This window comes from Podarcis muralis, chromosome 10 (assembly GCF_964188315.1).
Source record: "Podarcis muralis chromosome 10, rPodMur119.hap1.1, whole genome shotgun sequence".
In the NCBI taxonomy this organism is placed as follows: Eukaryota; Metazoa; Chordata; class Lepidosauria; order Squamata; family Lacertidae; genus Podarcis; species Podarcis muralis.
The window spans coordinates 44787645-44805748 of NC_135664.1; the positions used below are offsets into that span (position 1 = coordinate 44787645).

Below are 18104 nucleotides of genomic sequence, written 5' to 3' on the forward strand. Positions count from 1 at the left end.
TGTGGGCAATCATAATTGGCCCATACACCTTCATGAGGTTGGTGGGGTGGTTGGTGATCTGGACTAGGGCCTGAGAGATTAGGATTCAAATCCTCACTCAGCTGTTAAATTCTTTGAGTGAACTTGGGCTAAGTCCCTGCCTCTCAGACTAACCTACCTCATAAGTTTGTTGTGAGGAAGGGCCATAACTATGCATGCCACCTTGAAGTCCTTTGGGGAAAGGTGGAATAGATGTGTAGTGCAAAAATAAGATAAGCTACTCTGTAACCAGCTAACGAACTGGTTGTGATGAGAGAGATCTTAATACCTCAGCTACACATGAACATTTGTTCTAAGACCCGCACATTTATTCAGATGATTTCTATGCTGCCTATCAGTGCAAACATTATCAAGGAGGCTCATAACAATAAAAGCCAAACACAGCAAAACATTTACTGTTTAAAAGTTTAACAGATAAAACTGGCAGCACTAAGACTCCTATAGTATTTACAGTCAAGCTTCTGAGAAAATCAGAAAGTCGCTACCTAACATGAAAAAAAGCCTCTTTGGGGAAAAGTATTCCATAAATAAGGTGCCACAGCTGAGAATGCCCTTTTCCCAGTCACCATCTGCCTTTAAAAATTCTGCTCTTGCTTCACTGTTGATAGTGGAGGCACCTGAAGGTGGGCCTCTGACTGCTACCTCAGTGTTCCTATGTGCTGATACAGAGGTGGTAGTTCTGAAAGTTTGCCTGGAATCAGGATATTTTAAAGTAAGCAGCAGCACTTTGAATTGCTCTTGTAAACAGTGAAGAGATACTCCCTTTGATTGGTCCCAGTCCAACAATTAACCTGCATTATGAAATAAGCTATGTTAACTTACCGTATTTTTCGCTCTATAACACGCACCAGACCATAACACGCACGTAGTTTTTAGAGGAGGAAAACAAGAAAAAAAATATTCTAAATGAAACAGTGGATGTATGATTTTTGTGGTTCATGCTGTGGCCACAGACATGGGATCTGACAGTGAGTTTGGAGTAGCCCAATGCAAAAATCCTGAGGATCCATGTGGATCCATGCTTTGTAAGCACGTTTTTGCACCACTGTGACCCTAGGCAACAGTGGGTGCGTGATTTTTTTGGTGCAAGATGTAGCCATGGGCATGCTATGTGATCTGATAGTGAATTTGGGGTGACCCAATGCAAAAATCCTGAGGATCCATGTGGATCCGTGCTTTGTAACCACATTTTTGCACCACTGTGGCCCCAGGCCACAGTGGGTGCGTGATTTTTTTGGTGCAGGCTGTAGCCATGGACATGCTATGTTATCTGATGGTGAATTTGGGGTGACCCAGTGCAAAGATCCTGTGGATCCATGCTTTGTAACCACGTTTTTGCACCATTGCAGCCCCAGGCAACAGTGGGTGCGTGATTTTTTTGGTACAGACTGTAGCCATGGACATGTAATGTGATCTGATGGTGAATTTGGGGTGACCCAATGCAAAAATCCTGAGGATCCATGTGGATCCGTGCTTTGTCACCACGTTTTAAATGGGGAGGGAAGGAAAAACACAGAAGGGACAATAAGCACAAGAGGGGTGTGCGGAGAAGCAGCTGGCTAAGAATGCAGGGGAGGAGTTTAACGGGGTGGGGGGGAGGAAAGGAAGGCAAAAGTCCCCCCCCCCCAAGCCAGCCCTTTCTCTCTCTCCCACCTGCATGTTTTTCAGCTGCCTGCGAGTCCCTAGAGCACGGAGAGGAGGAGGTGGTGGGCTGGAGCCTGCACGCAGTGTGACTAGGAAAGAATTAGAAGGAAGGACTCGATCCTTTCCTTAACCCTCTGCTTGCCAGGGGGCAGGGGATTCCCTGCTCTTTGTTGAGTTTGAGCAAATGCAGCAACAGAAGCGGGTGGGCAGTAAGACCCTGAGGCAGAATGCAGGAAAGCAGCAGCTTCCGCCTTCCCTCCGCCCACCCGCCCGATCTTATTTTTGCCTTATTTTTGCCTATTTTTGCCCCGGCGAGTCAGCTCCAGGGGCCACACATTCGCTCAATAACACGCACAGACATTTCCTCATACTTTTTAGGAGAAAAAAATCTGCGTGTTATAGAGCGAAATTTATGGTATTCTATGTTAAGCTATGTTAACTCACAGAGATCTCTCTGTGGCTTTTGATGCCATTGGCCATGATATTATCCTAGAACAGCTCCATAGAATGGAAATTGGGGACATTGTGTTACAGTGGTTCTAGTCTTCCCTATGGGACCAAATCCAGAAAGCAGCACTCTTTGGCCCCGTGGTGGTTACGCTATGGGTGCTACTGGGAGTGGTCATTAATATTGGGGGCGGGCAAGGTGTTGTTAGTACTCTTAATTCCCTATAGCATCTGAATCCAGAGAGGCTGTGCAGGCCCTGGATTCATTACCTGGCCACAGTGGTGGGACAGATGAGAGACAACAAGCTGAGTTTGAATCTTGGTGGTTCCTGGTCCAAGAAGGTGGTCAATTGCCTGCCCTGGATGGGGTTGCACTCCCCTAAGGAGAAAATTCACAGTTAGGGAGTGCTTCAAGATCAATCTCCTGAAGCCTCTCCAGATACCGTATTTTTCGCTCTCTAGGACGCACCTTGTTTTAGAGGGGGAGAACAAGGGGGGGAAATCTCCCCCTCTCTGCCCAGTGCCCTTTCAGCAAAGCTGCAGGAGAAACAGAGCCCCTTCCATTTCTCCTCCCACTTGGCTGAAGGGGCACTGCACAGATCTCCCTCTCTGCTGAAGCCGGGAGAGTCTTGCTCTCCCGGCTTCAGCAAAAGGAACCCGAAGTCTCTGGAGCGCAGCGGGACCTCCCGCTGTACTCCGGAGGCTTCAGGCATCTGTCCCTGAAGACTTCGGAGCGCAGCGCGAGTTCCCGCTGCGCTCCGGAGGCTTCAGGTTCCTTTCGCTGAAGCCAAGGAGCCTGCATTTGCTCCATAGGACGCACACACAGTTCCCCTTAATTTTTGGAGGGGAAAAAGTGCGTCCTATAGAGCGAAAAATACGGTATGTTCCATGTCCAGGATGTGGGTATCTTTACTTTTACCTATGTTTCATGTGTTTTATTTCTTTTAGTTACAATTGATTTTTATTATTTTTTGAATGCTTTAAAAACACCCAATTTAAACTTTTTAATTACAAATTTCAATGTTTCGTAAACTGCGTAGAAGTGAATTATTTTTTTAACAAGTGTTATATAAACTTTGTTAAATAATAAACTTCATAAATCCCTGTCACTTCTTTAAGTGATACTTTGGGTTTTATCCTTTCCTAAATACTTCAATAAACCTACAACTGGAATCCCATCTTGCTGAAACTAAAAGTTTTTAGGAAGAGACCTGAAACTTGAGAAAATAAATGTGGCAATAACATTAGTGCTTAGCAGTGAGTGCTTGCATATTGATTAAATGGTAGAATGAGGTTTTAAATGTTTAGAAAACATTGTGATTTACTTACTCGAAGAGTAATGCTAAGGTATTACTGGTTGATGTAACTGTGGGATGAAAGCATCCAGAATGTTAACTAAAGGGTTACTGCTCTCAAGAACTGTAGAACCCTGTGATGTCATATGCCTGAGACAGTTATGTCAGTTGGTACAGTAATGCCAGTTAGTAGCAGTGTTTTGTGTGAGAGCAGCTGAACTGCTGTGCTGCTGTCTGCCTCGGAGTTAGTCTGTTATAGTTTTGTCTTAGATACAAATCAATGTAATATGTATTGGTAACGTATGTTACACCTTCCTGCCTTTAACAAGTGCAAGTACACTGAGTAAAAGTTACTTATTTAAACTTTAAAAGAGAGTTTTAAAGTTTTTATAGGTGGGAAAAGGGTGAAATGGCCTGGGCTCTCTTTTGCATAACTCTGTAAAGTCTAATTCCCACAGTAACTACGTATTGGTGTATGGGGTTTTTAAAGCTAAAATTTCAGGTTATTTTTTCTGTGTGTTTAGCTGCACACATAAGAAAGTAACTTACATAACCAGCTGTGAACATCTTTTTCAACACATAACTGGTCAGGCTTTGTTTAATAAGGTAAAGTGGTTTATCTTTCTCACAGAAGGCAAAGATGATGAAAAAGAACTGGAAAAAGTAGAAGAAAAGGAGCATGACAAGGAGGAAGAGAGACCACCAGAAAAAGGTATGTATGGCAAAGATGAGAAATAGTTTTGCTGCAAGGAATTGAATTGCTGCATTCCTGTATTCAGACACTGTTGGGCGTTGTGTACATCCGTAATACAGTGGTGCCCCGCAAGACGAATGCCTCGCAAGACGGAAAACCCGCTAGACGAAAGGGTTTTCCGTTTTGGAGGTGCTTCGCAAAACGAATTTCCTATGGGCTTGCTTCGCAAGACAAAAATGTCTTGCGAGTTCCTGCAGGGTTTTTTTCCTCCCTCCCCCTTTCCCAAGCCGCTAAGCCGCTTATCAGCTGATCCGCTAAGCCGCTTAACAGCTGATCGCTAAGCCGCTTAACAGCTAAGCCGCTTAACAGCTAAGCCGCTAAGCCGCTTATTAGCGGATCCGCTAAGCCGCTTATCAGCGGATCCGCTAAGCCGCTAATAGCGCTAATCCGCTAATGGGCTTGCTTTGCAAGACGAAAAAACCACAAGACGAAGAGACTCACGGAACGGATTCTTTTCGTCTTGCGAGGCACCACTGTATCTTCACCGAAAAGTTTGCCTATATTCCAACTATCTTAGCAGGAGCACTTCTCGCCAGCCATCTTGAAACAGGAGTTTGTAGTGCTGTTCATGCTTTGTTTTCCCCATCTAGCCATGCTTTGCTATGTGCTATAGTACTAGAAGGTTCCAGGGCTATATAGCAGATGAGTGAGAAAAGCTAAAAGGTAATCTTTTTTGTTCCTTCTTCCTGAAACATCCCTGTATGGTGAAGGAGAGCAGAGTTTTTACCCTTGTGATATATCTTCCCCACCCTTATATCCCGCAAACTTAAAAGAGAATGGAGCAGCCCTTCTCATTTTCTCCTCTTTTAAGAAAGAGTTTATTTGGCATTTTCAAGTTTACAAACAACAAAGAAAGCAATTAAGATCTAATCAATAAATCCCCTTTGACTTCCCTCACCCCTTTTGTGGATCCTTATGCCAATGCTTTTCTCCTGCATCTCCTCTGTTACTCAAATTTTACCAATCTTTAAATAGTCCATACTTCAACTTTTACCTACAAGCAGTGCTTTTTCTCCGGGGGCATGCATACTCCTAAACATTTTGTGAATCTTTGTACTTTTACTGTATTTATTTTTCCCGATTTGAACTATAAAATGGTGATTTTCTTGAGTCAAAATGAGAGTACATTAAACATTTTTTAAAGAAAAACACTGCCTACAAGTATTATATCAATCCTACTAATGATTTTAATTGTTTACAATAATTTTCTCAGCTACATTATGTACTTTCCCATTCCTTATTAAAATTTGATTCTTCCTGGACCCTAATTCATCTGGTCAGTTTTGCCATTTTGGCCTAGCCCATAAGGTTTTTTTTCTGCCATTCTTCCTTGGTAGGTACTGTATTTTCTTTCCATCTCTGAGCTAACAAACTCTGGGCAGCTGTAGTAGCATACATAAATCGTCCCTTCTGGTCATTTGGAATTTCTGCACCTAAAACTCCTAAAAGAAAAACGGTTTCATAGAAAATGTTATATTTAACATTTTTTTCAACTCATTGTATATCATCTCCCAAAATGCTTTTACTACTTTACACATCCACCACATATAATAAAAGGTGCCCTCTTTCTCTTTACATTTTCAGCGTGCATTTGATCTTGATTTATATATTTTGGCTAATTTGCTAGGGGTTAAATATCAACAACACATCATTTTCATATAATTTTCTTTCAAGGTACAGTGGTACCTCAGTTGTTGAACGTAATCAGTTCCAGAAGACAGTTCAACTTCCGAAATGGTAGACAACCGAGGCGCAAAGGGCGGTCGGCAAAGTCAATGGAGGGAGGGGAACACAGTGAAAGCCGTTTGACTTCTGAGGCGTGTTCAAAAACAGAAGCAATTACTTCCGGGTTTTTGGCATTCCGGTTTCGAAATGTTCGGCTTACGAGACTCTTGAAAACTGAGATACCACTGTATAGCAGGCACGTCCAACTCACAAGAGACTGTGATCTGCTCTCAGTATAGAAATTCTGGAAGTGATCTACCCATGAAGGGGGGGAGCCTAAGTTGCCACAGTTATTTACCTTGGGGTGGGTGGGACATCAATCGCTCACCTATAACGATGTTGGAGCGGTAACAACTACTTTCGTTTCTTAACTTGCCGGCAAAATACAATTAAAGACAGCCCATTTGACAAAACGGAGGAACAGAGCAACGGAGGAGGGGGGCGAGGACTTTCAATACATTTAAAATACAATAAAAGCAGATGTTAAAGTCAATCACTGGACAGGACTTTCTCACCCCAACTGCTGCTGATGTGTGCTGCATGTGCTATTGGGACAAGAGTAGCTGGGAGGTAAATGTGTTTCAAGGCCTCCCTCTAGTTCTCAAACATATCAACTGCCACTTTGTTACAGAATCTCTGGGCTACAACAGACCTCAGAACAACATATTCAAGTCCTCATGAGTATATGTAACATAGTGTTGGCAGTAATTGATGAGGTGGGACCACTGAGTCAACAGTGCAGTAAAATAAGTGAAAGTTATTATGCCATGCATTTTGTATTCCTTTTAAACTGATAACAACAACAACAGTTGTATAATTTATACCCCACCCATCTGGCTGGGTTTCCCCAGGCACTCTGGGCTGCTTGTAGCATATCTAAAAACATAATAAAAATATCAAGTGTTAAAAACCTCCTGGTACAGAAATCCCTTCAGATGTTGTCTATAAAAGTTGTGTAATTATTTTATCTCCTTGACATCTGAAGGAAGGGTGTCCATAGGGAGGGCACCACTACTGAGAAGGCCCTCTACCTGGTTTCCTGTAACTTTGCTTCTCGCAGTGAGAGAACCAGATGAATATTTATTTTTCAAGTTATTTGTCTTGAATGAAGAATATATTGGTGGTCAGTAAAGTTCCTTGAAGAGTGTGCTGTATCCTTCTAGGTGAGGCATCAAGAAGAAAGCGTTCCAAATCAGAGGATATGGACAATGTCCATTCTAAACGCCGTCGACATATGGGTGAAGAATATGAAGCAGAATTTGAAGTAAAAATTACAACCAGAGGAGATATTAATCAGAAACTAGAAAAGGTAGAGTTGATTCCCGCTTATCTTGCAGACATTTGGCCTTTTAATTTCAAACACTTCTTTTCCACCAGCATCAACTTGCAAACATTTTGTCTTGAAGATCAGAATATTTGTCTGTGTTATGGTGAATTGAGTGAAAGGAAACTATTGTATTGTTATTAAGTTTCCATTGATCCCATCAGATAGAAATATTTAATACTGGAGTAGACCAATATTTCATATTTAGTTTGGCAACAGTCAGACCAGGAAATGCATTCTTCCTCTTTAGCTCCTTATATCTGTGGTGAACACGAGAGTAGACCGTGGACCACTGGCCAGTTACTGGCCGACCGCCTGTTGGTTGTGGGGCCGGTTGTTGTTTTTTTTGCAAAGAATGCTGGTTAAGTCTTTAGTCCTAAGAACACTACTGATCTGACTTTTTAATTTACTAATTAAGAGCGTATACCGAACATCTCTTAAAATGGCTTATGTAGGATCTTGCTGTATCGTATCAAGATCCTTATGCAATATAATCCTTAACATGTGAGATTAGGAAAGTCTCAGACTAGACTGATAGTATGGCTTGTGGCTTAGGAATGATGAGTGTTGTTGTCCAGCAACATCTGGAGGGTTCTCTAAATTGTATGCCACATGTAGTGCAGCCCTGTGCATGCTTGTTTATATGCAAATCAGTAAAGGTGATTTGTATAATGCACCCCAAAATAATATAATCATCAAAATAATCAAAATATATAAATACAGTTTCATTGACATTGTGGTCAAAACTGGGATAAATATATCCACTTAAATGGCTTGTTGGGAGAGGAAAGTCTTTAATGGGTGCTGGAAAGACACTAGAAGATGTTGTCTATCTGTAACTTTCTATGTTATATACAAATATAACCCTTAAATAAGTTGTAGATTTTGTGCTCTAAACTATAAGAGGAAATCCCTTTTCAAATGCATTTTGTAAAGAACGCAGTCTACAAATAAATATGGGACATAGTTGGCATTTTAGACACTACAAACTAACAAGTATGACTCTTCCTCTAAAACCATTAAGGGTGTGGATCCAAAAAGGAATGCTGAGAATGACTTCACTTGCTTGCAAACACTGAGATCCAAAAAAGATTTTGCATAGATATGTTTAATGAAATTACATGATTAACAAGCAAAAGCCTAATTATTGACCTTAAGTTTTGTTTAAATACTAAAATAAAGTTTAATTAGATAACCTAATAAAGAGTTATGTAATGCTGAGTGACATACATGCTAATTGTACTGTATATAAAATGTTAATATTAGCATTTTCATGTGTTTTTGTAGGTCATCCAGCGGTTGCTAGAAGAAAAGTTCAACGCACTGCAGTGTGCTGTGTTTGATAAAAATCTAGCAGATCTGAAAACCAGAGTAGATAAGATTGAATGTAGCAAGAGACATAAAACTGTCCTTACCGAATTACAGGTATATATGCAGATCTGCTTAAGACTTTTTGGCATTGTTTTTCAAAAAATATAAGTAAGGCTCCTGTTGGTGTGTGTAATTGTTCCTTCAGATACTAGTACTCTTTTCCCCCCTTTGGGGGGGGTTTTGTGTTTTATCGTTTGTGTTGAAATAAAATCTACATATCAGTTTAGTGCTAGCTTTTGGCAAAAGAAAATGCTTGTTAAGCTGTGTTTAATGAGGAGCTACAGCTTAACCAGACGTGGGTGGCGCTGTGGGTTAAACCACAGAGCCTAGGACTTGCCAATCAGAAGGTTGGCGGTTCGAATCCCCGCAATGGGGTGAGCTCCCGTTGCTTGGTCCCTGCTCCTGCCAACGTAGCAGTTTGAAAGCACGTCAAAGTGCAAGTAGATAAATAGGCACCGCTCCGGCGGGAAGGTAAACGGCGTTTCCGTGCGCTGCTCTGGTTCGCCAGAAGCAGCTTAGTCATGCTGGCCACATGACCCGGAAGCTGTACGCCGGCTCCCTCAGCCAATAAAGCGAGATGAGCGCCGCAACCCCCGAGTCGGTCACGACTGGACCTAATGGTCAGGGGTCCCTTTACCTTTACCTTACAGCTTAACCACTCTCACAGAAGAGAAGGGTCTGGCTCTTGGGCAGCAATTATAGAAGTGAATGGAGGTGTAGAGAGGGATAAACTAAAATACTTTTTGAGATTGTATTTGATTACTCTGTCATATTTCTCTTTTTTTAAGGCTAAAATTGCAAGATTAACTAGACGTTTTGGAGCAGCCAGAGAGGATTCAAAGAAAAGACAAGAAGTAAGGACAGACATTTTTATTATGTTTCTGATTACTGTTTAGATCAAAAAATTACCTTGGTGGTAATCAAATTGGACTTTATTGAAATGACCATAGCTCACAGTGAAGAACTTAAAAGACCACAGTTTTCTTCTTGAAGTAGGAAGGAGAAATAAAGATTCATAAATTTATTCAGTTTTATGGACACAAGCCCACTTCACTAGATGCATGGTGAAATCTTAGTTAGCAGGTATATAAAGCAGAAAACTGGATGGCAAAAGTTGAATGTTAATGAGATGCAAAAGTATAGTCTGTGATTGGAATTGCTCTGTTATTTAACACCCAATCTGCTCTGGAGGGGTTTTGGTTGAGATGGCAATGAGATCTCTAATGCCGCCTTCCAAATGGGAAAGCAGAAGTGTCACCAGCAGAAACCCCTGAAATGGGGTATTGAGGGGGCAGAGCCAGAACAGGATCTGTGAGATCCTGAACTCTCCTACTTCTGCCATGTGACAGCAAACTGCCCCAGTTTAGGCCTCTTCACTGCACCAACCAGGGCACTTACTCAGCAAAGAGGCATTTTATGCCTCCCCAAGCATCCTCCCCAAGCATCCCTCCACCCAATTTTTCAGCCTTGTCTGGTGGGAGTAGTGGGACTCTGGATTTGGCAGTGAAGGATGCTCTGGGAAGCTCTCATACATGCTTGGGAGGCTCTCATAAGATCTTGGATGGCCCTTGTGTGCGTTTAATTTGTGTAATTTCAGTTGGCCAGCCATCAATAACATAAAGCTGCGATTGCGCAAGTTAAATATATGCAAGTTGTGAGTCAACTGTATAACGAGGTGCTCACAAAGCAGCTTAATAATTTTGGAGTCCTTACAGTAAAAAAGTATACCATGTATGCTTTGTGACTTTGAAGACATAGGTCTCACCTTGGTTTGCGTTACTTTTTAGAATCTACAAAACACACCCCATTCCCCAGGAAAAGCAGTGGGCGACACAGGCAATATCAACAGCGTGGCGTATCGGTAAGCTTTGAGAATATAGCTGTTACACTCATATTGTGGACTTGTGGAACTTGCCTTATGTACTTGGAATGACACATTTGCATAAAAATACAATATATCTTGGCTGATGGACTGGTTTTCCTGTTATATACTAGCCCAGTTCACACATCATATTTAACCGTAATTAAAAACAAAGTTTGGTTTAATGTGAACAATCTGCATGCTAGTGCACACTGTGCACGTGTTGTCGTTCCACTTCTTCCCTGTTGCTGCACCTCTGCTGGGAAACAAGCCAGCATCTGACTTTTCATGACATCCAAATCCAAGCTCATTTCTTTCCAAATAAACCATGAGCATATCTTTAGATCTGTTCTTGGCTTACTACCGTGGTTTGTTTGAGGGAGACAAACCACAAGTCGAGGTTCATAACAGGCCAGCAGCACAGAGACAGAGCAAGAACCACTGAACATGCTGCTAGTTTACATTAAACCATAGTTTGTTTTTCACTATGGTGTATAATGACATGTGAACTAGGTAGTTGTGCCCTGTTCTCTTCTACTGTTAAAAATATGAATGTTATTATCAGTTCTCATGCAGTCATCAAAAATTAACATACCTGTATAAAATTAGAGACAATAATAGTTTTGGTTCTCAATTTTTCAGGAATTCAGCTTAATAATAATAATAATAATAATAATAATAATAATTTATACCCCATCCATCTGACTGAGTTGTCCCAGCCCCTCTGGGTGGCTTATTACACTCCTACACATATACAGTGGAACTAGTGATATTGTGAGATACTGCTGAATAAATGGATAGAGATAAATTACTTCAAATTTCAAAAATAGCTTTCCCCTGTACTGCTCTTTGCTTCACCTAACAGCTAACAAATACAGCTAACAAGAATCTTTATTCCACAGAAATGCCGGAACAGTGAGACAAATGCTGGAATCCAAGAGAAATGTAGGAGATACCACATCAAATACTTTACAGTCCCCTGTGAATACAGGTAGAATGTTTCTCACGTCTCAGATATGTATTTAACCTCTCCCCCCTTCTTTATCCAAGAAAAGTGCCTTATTATAAATCTTTCAGATGAAAGTTATGAGTATCAAAAGCAGCAGCAGATGTTGCTCTCCTTTTTTGAACTCAGTGGTGACAGTATATGATGTCTTGTTATAGAAACAACATCTATTCACTACTACAGATCACCTTTTATTATTCAAGGGCTGTAATGAACACAGAAATGAAAAGTGTTTGCTCTCAGTTTTTCTGCTTAGTGCGGGACACTTCTGCTCTCCTGTGTTCTCTCTCGTCCCCTCCCCTGGCCTCTCCTTTCATAAATCAGTCCTGATATCAATAGTGCATTTAGGGATGCCGCCATCTCATCTGAAATAAATGAAAGAACTACATGCCATAAGCATTCTGATGACACAGAGCCCCATACTTCAGATTAATTTTATCAGTTGTTTCATGTAGATGTTTCAAAGCAAAGAAGAAAAAACAGAAATTTGAGGAAGAATACTATTCTAGCACCACTTCCCATAACCTTCTGTCAAGAAAAGAAGCAGAACCACCACAACACAGCACACACACCACAATTTCCAACCCAGAAGAATACTGTAGTATTGAAAACTACTGGAAAATCCAGGGTTGTACCCCTTACATCTCTCCTCTGGAATCCTCTAAGAAGGATGCATTAAGCTTCATGCTGACTAAGAGGTTCAGTGTATGCCAACTAGCCCATTAGAAGCCAAGGAAAACAAGGGTTGCAACTTAAGATTTCTGTTAGAAACTTGTCTGCTCTTGTCAGCATCCTCAGGTGTAATTAAATAGTACTCATCCAAACTACTACAATAGATGTTTACGTAAGAACATTTTCCATATCAATTCTGAAACCAAATATATATATAAAATGTCTAGTAGCACCTTTAGAGACCAACGCATGCACACTTCTTCAGATATTCTGAAACCAATAAAACATCTAAGTCAACGCAGGTACTGATGCAACAGACAAAGAAAAAATTTGACATACACCTCTGTGTTGTAATATATAGAATGCTAGTCTTACTCTGTTTCCAGTGGCTTCCAAGGAATGCTGTTGGCCGATAATGTTTCAAGGGAACCACAGGGACAGAGTCACCCAGACTTTAAAGAAACAATGAAAATTGGGATTCCACAAAGGTTCCACAAAGAACCCTGTGAATTTGCAAAACTAATTTCTGTTCTGTTAAGCGTAAACTTTTATGTGAGACAATTATCCTCAAAAGACCAAGGCTTTGCATGCAAGGAAGGGGTGTGTTACATAAATTTAGGGATTCACAGATGTTGCTGCCAACTATTCAGGGACAGATTTTAATGGTTTAGGGCTTCAAACCCTTAACCATACAAATCAAATTCAAAGCTGTAAACCTTCGGTCATAAGATCTTTCAAAATTTCTAAAAGTTGCCAATCAAGGGGGAAACTCATATCAGTCAAAGCTCTCTAGAGCTAAAACCTTTTTACTGCTCAGTTTCCACCATTTGCACACAGTTTGCAAAACCTGCCTCACTCATGGCAAACAGGCTTTGTTGCCAAGAGCAGCCAGAAGGAAGTAACATTCATAGGAAACCTTTTTTCCTTCAAAAAATTCAGACTACCATCTGAATTATATCTCTAATTTAGCCATATAGTGGCATAGTATAGAAAAAAGAAGGAAACACACATAACTTGCTTCATGTTCTCCAAGTGGCATACATTACAAATAAACATGTCAGGTTAAATTTTGCATCTCAAGTCACTCTTGCTGACAGCTTTCTCCACCAGTCTTATGTAACAAGATGTGTCTGACTCAACACTTGTGGCCTACACATACTCCCAAGAGGTTTAGAATCTTTTGCTAGGTTCTCTCTGTTTGAGAGGTTTGCTCTCCACATCAGTAACCTGTACGAGCAAGGCTTCAGAGTCACTCTCACCCTATTCTTGGCCCATGATCCAGTGAAGCATGGGGCTGTTCCGTGAGACCATTGAGCGGCAAAGAGGGGTTCCCTTTTGAGCTGTGAGCTACCCAACCATTGTACTATTTTTAGTCAATGTATCCTTGTAATTTTGTTTCTTTGTTTTATTGTTTATTTCCTACATGTTTCTATCTTCTATTTTATTTACCATGGTCATTTTGAAATTTGAAAGGGCATGACCCCAGTGAGAAATGACTAATTGGTTATCTATATATTCCCTGAATTCTGAGATTACTTTTAGGGAAAGAGTCTATTATCTATGCAGAACTACAGGGGATGATAATTAAGTTTGCTGATAATACCAGCTTCCTGTGCTGCTCTTTACATTAAGTATTAAGAGGTCAGGATATTTAGAGTGCCTTCCAGGATACATTTTAAGATAAGGCCTTGTACCAAGTTTAAAATAGTTAATTGAAGGGTATATTTTATATCAAACTATGACAACTTTACTGGTGCCATGATCTACAGAAATAAACCACAGAAAAAGGTTCTAATTAGCACACGCCATTACAACATGTTTTAAAGAGTGAGTTCCAAAGAATGTTCTCTATAATCATGATTCCTGTTTCCAGTCCTGTACAGGCTTCTTCAGTCCATCTTGACCTCAGATATCAAGTTGATATTTTCTACTGTATTGATGGAAGTAGTTCAATTGGCATAGATTTTTAAAACAATTATCTTTTTACTATTTTGTAGTGTCTGCTACCCCTCTTAGTACTCCACAGACAGCTGTCAGTGGACATCCCAAACCACAGACTCCTGTCACCTCTGCACCATTGACTTCTGGCTCCTTGTCAACTTCTGTTCTACCTGCGGCCAACACAGCAACAGTAGTCGGCACGAGTCAAGTGGCTGGTGGAACCGCACAGCCAATGTCTGTTTCATTGCAATCTTTGCCAGTAATACTGCATGTACCTGTTGCAATGTCCTCCCAGCCTCAGATCCTGCAAGGCCATACTGGTACTTTGGTTACTAACCAGCAATCTGGCAACGTGGAATTTATACCTGTACAAAGTCAATCTAATGTTGGCAACTTGACCAAAACTCCATTGTCTCTGTCATCGGCTAATTCAATAAAACCAAGCAGCTCATCTGTGCCCAGCTCTAACATTCAGAGGAACACTTCGGCCGCTGTTGGGTGTTCTATAGGGACAACTCTAGCTGTGCAGGCTGTATCAACAGCACACCCTGTTGCACAAGCCGCAAGGACTACTTTGGCTACTGTAAGCACATCAGGGGTGTATACTCCTCCCATCAATAGGAATTCCATACAGATGAAGATACCTCTGTCAGCCTTCAGCAGTACAACTCCTTCTGAAGCAAGCACTGCAGCAGCACCTAGAGTTGGTAAGTTTTATATGTCCACTGCACTTGCACTAGGGTAGAAAACTGGTGTACGGGGGAACATGTTGATTTTGAAAGAAATCTGAACTTTCAGAGTTCCATATTTAGTACTCAGTTCACCATATATGATTGACAGTTAAGTGTTTTACAATGATTGCTGTTAAACTAAGTATATGTGTTATGAAGTACATTGCTTAATAGCCAATGAAATGTGGTGGTTTCTCGCCTCCTTCAGAGAGTCAAACATCCAGGTTGCTACTACCTTCGCTGCCACCAGCAGATATTTCAGCAAACAAAAAAGCACCTGAGGCAGCTGCACAGGTAGGTTGGTTTTTATTTTTCTTTATATGGTTTCAGTTTCTTCCTCAGTCAGTAAATCAACTTGGACGTTGTTACATTTTTAGCAAATGCAGATTTTGTTTTTCAAAATGCTAGCAGAAAATTAATGTTACTAAAAAAATTATACCAGTATGTGACAGGTAGTTGATATACAAGATTATATTTATTTTATTTACCACTTACATGCCAAAATGACTTCATCTGTGAAAGAACTCAGATCTCTAACTAAAGCTTGAAAAGCCCTAACACAATTGAACATAAACCTTATGTGTGCTCCACCTACATGCATGGGGGTCAGGAACGTTCCCCCCTGTGTGAAATGGTCACTGCTTGTATATGTACCCTAAATTATGAGAAGAGGTAAATGTGTGTTTATATGGAAGGACAAGAGACTCTGCAAGTTAAAAAGTTAACTCCTGTTATTGACTATAAAAATTAACAACAAATATAAGGACAGCATTAAAATAAAAAAAAGGCATTAAAAGGAGACTATGGATGCAGAGATTAAAAAAAAATCTGCAAAAGCATTTTCTTTAGAACAGAAAAGATCTTAATTTAACATTTTAAAACTACAAGTGAGGAACTCAAACTATATCCTTGTCCTTTCTGTGTGTGGCGATTATTCTGTCTGCAGTGTTTCTTTCTGTCCCGGTAAGATGTTACGTCTTTCTTTCTACCAGTTGTTGCCATGGGCGAAGCTGGTATTCCATTGTTGTTTCAAAAAATTATCCATTGCTCCGTCCCGTGCTTTGTTGTTTTGCAACTTTAACAACAGCTGCAAAAATGACTGTCCCAATAAATAACCCGTTTTCACCATTTTCCCTCTCAGCCTGGGAAGAAGAGTGGTTTGTTGAACTGCAAATGATTCAGTAAATCTCAAATTCAAACTTTAAAGTCTTTGCAGTTGTTTATGTTCTGCAGTTTATGATCTCATCTTTTCTAGCATGTGCCTGTACTTTAGTCCAATTAAACTAACAGGAGAACCTCTGTTTTTTAATGGCGGAGGGTTTTCAGCAGGCTTTTGCACTCAGCGCCTCCCTGCCTCCCGCAATCCATGCCAGAGCGAGAGCCAGGTACCAAGACGAACTGCAAGTGAAGCCCATTCCCCCTTGTCCCTAGGGGGAATTTGCAAGGATAATTACCCTCAAGCATCCTTGTTTTTCCTTCGCCAACGATCTCCCCAGTCACGGGAGCTGCATCTATTCAGACCGGAACCGGAAGCCACCTTTGTACTAATATTAAAACATGTCTGTGCAGGCTTCCATAAACAATTTTTTTTATCGGGCACCAGAAGTAGCAGAACAAATGTACCTACCTAATACCAATAGGCAGGGAGTTCAAGTGTGTATGTTCTACCCCAGTGAAAGATTGGTTCCTCACAAGTGCAGAACAGACATCATGTGACAGTTATAAAACTGCCAGTTCCACATATCAAGTTGAGTGGGTGGGTATATATGGGTTAAAGCAAGTAAGATATGTGAGCTGAGTATCCAGCCCTTCTATACCATTGGACAAGTACTGGAAATGAAGTTACTAGTCTGCATTATCTCATGTAGATGAAAGATTTACAAGCCTTTTCATTAATATTTTCTTTTCCTGATACTTGTATATATAGGCAAAGTGAGACAGAATGAAGCAGTTACTGGTCATTGGCCAAGCTAAATGTCTGCCTTGAAAGAACCATATTGAGCTGAACCAGGTCTCCAGTTAACCAACATCAATAAGACTAATACTTAGTAGTATTAGTAAGTACTAGTAGTTGGAAAGTATGGGACCTAATAAACATTCATAATATAAAAGAAAGCTCACTTTATTTTAGATGCTGAAAAAGCATTTGACTAAGTGGAGAGTAAATAGAATATTTCAAAAGTTCTGTCCTTTATCTGTGTTTTATACTTATTTTAATAGCCTCAGATAGCATCTGAATCATTATCCATAGCAGTTAGAGAAACAGCAAAGTTCAAGGATTAAAATTGTACAATGGGCAGACAGTGTTTATTTGAATGAAGATTTAGTAGTCTGGCCAACACAGATGAACTTCCATGCTAATAAATGCATTTTTAAAAATCCTATAAAATAGAACCAAATTGAGTTTGCCTGTCTGAAAGCACTCTCAATCTACAGATTACCTGTAGAACTAAGGTGCTTATATTCAGATAATTTATTATTGATATTATTTTAGTAAAATTTGGTATTTACAATTTATTTTAATAATCAACATTTTTTTTTGCATCTTGCCTGGCAGTAGAAATGAGATAATAGACACCAGCAGCCACTCCCACTCCATCCTGGCAACCCTCACTCCATCGTGACAACCCTCAGTCATCAGTTGTAATGTTGCACACAAGTGCCCTTGCAGGACATTATAGAACCAAATCTACCTCTCCCAAACACAGTGCATTAACATGCTTCCAGGAAGAGACTGCAGCACCTTTCCATCCACAACTCCTATGGCCAACATTTGGATGTTCCTTTTGTAGTATATGCTAACATTCTATAATATTTAAACATTTAAAAAAAACAAACGAAGTTTGTTTCCTTCCTTCTTAAAGAACTTGGAGTCCCATAAGCTGCCACATAATCTCTCTTCCTTTACTCTGCTTTAGATCTATGTGGCCCTCTGTATATGTAGAACAAACTACCTTAGTGATGTCTTTGGAAAAGTAAAGGACTTCCTTAAATTGTCTGCTTATTTCTATAGTTTCAGCTGTCAGATAAAACCCTTTAGATTTGTCAAGGCATTTGCTGGGATTTATTGAGTTTGTTTTATGTTTTCTTGTGAAGATTTTAGATTTTATTGCATGCTACTTTTAAAACTTTGTTGGAAAGGGAGTGGACAAACAAACAAACAAACAAATATTTGTCTTCCAGAGTGGAAAGGCCCCAGGCAGTGGAGTAATTGATCTCACACTGGATGATGAAGATGATGGCTCTTCTCAAGGTAAGCCAGAAGATATGCATGACTAACTGGACATCTCCTGC

At 40.4% G+C, this 18104-nt stretch overlaps 1 protein-coding gene across 8 annotated transcripts in view; it reads left to right on the forward strand.

The window, feature by feature from the left end:
• The window catches only part of ATF7IP (activating transcription factor 7 interacting protein), a 67468-nt gene that overhangs the window by 40527 nt on the left and 8837 nt on the right, over positions 1-18104 (forward strand). For all 8 annotated transcript variants that reach the window (XR_013394464.1, XM_077935432.1, XM_077935431.1 and 5 more), the window contains 9 exons: positions 4057-4137; positions 7068-7213; positions 8516-8653; positions 9388-9453; positions 10387-10460; positions 11363-11451; positions 14136-14786; positions 15019-15104; positions 17994-18063. Coding sequence is in view for 7 of the 8 variants with exons in the window: in XM_077935432.1 (XP_077791558.1) it covers positions 4057-4137; positions 7068-7213; positions 8516-8653; positions 9388-9453; positions 10387-10460; positions 11363-11451; positions 14136-14786; positions 15019-15104; positions 17994-18063 (1401 nt within the window). In the remaining variant the exon portion in view is untranslated. The remainder of the gene's footprint in view (positions 1-4056; positions 4138-7067; positions 7214-8515; positions 8654-9387; positions 9454-10386; positions 10461-11362; positions 11452-14135; positions 14787-15018; positions 15105-17993; positions 18064-18104) is intronic.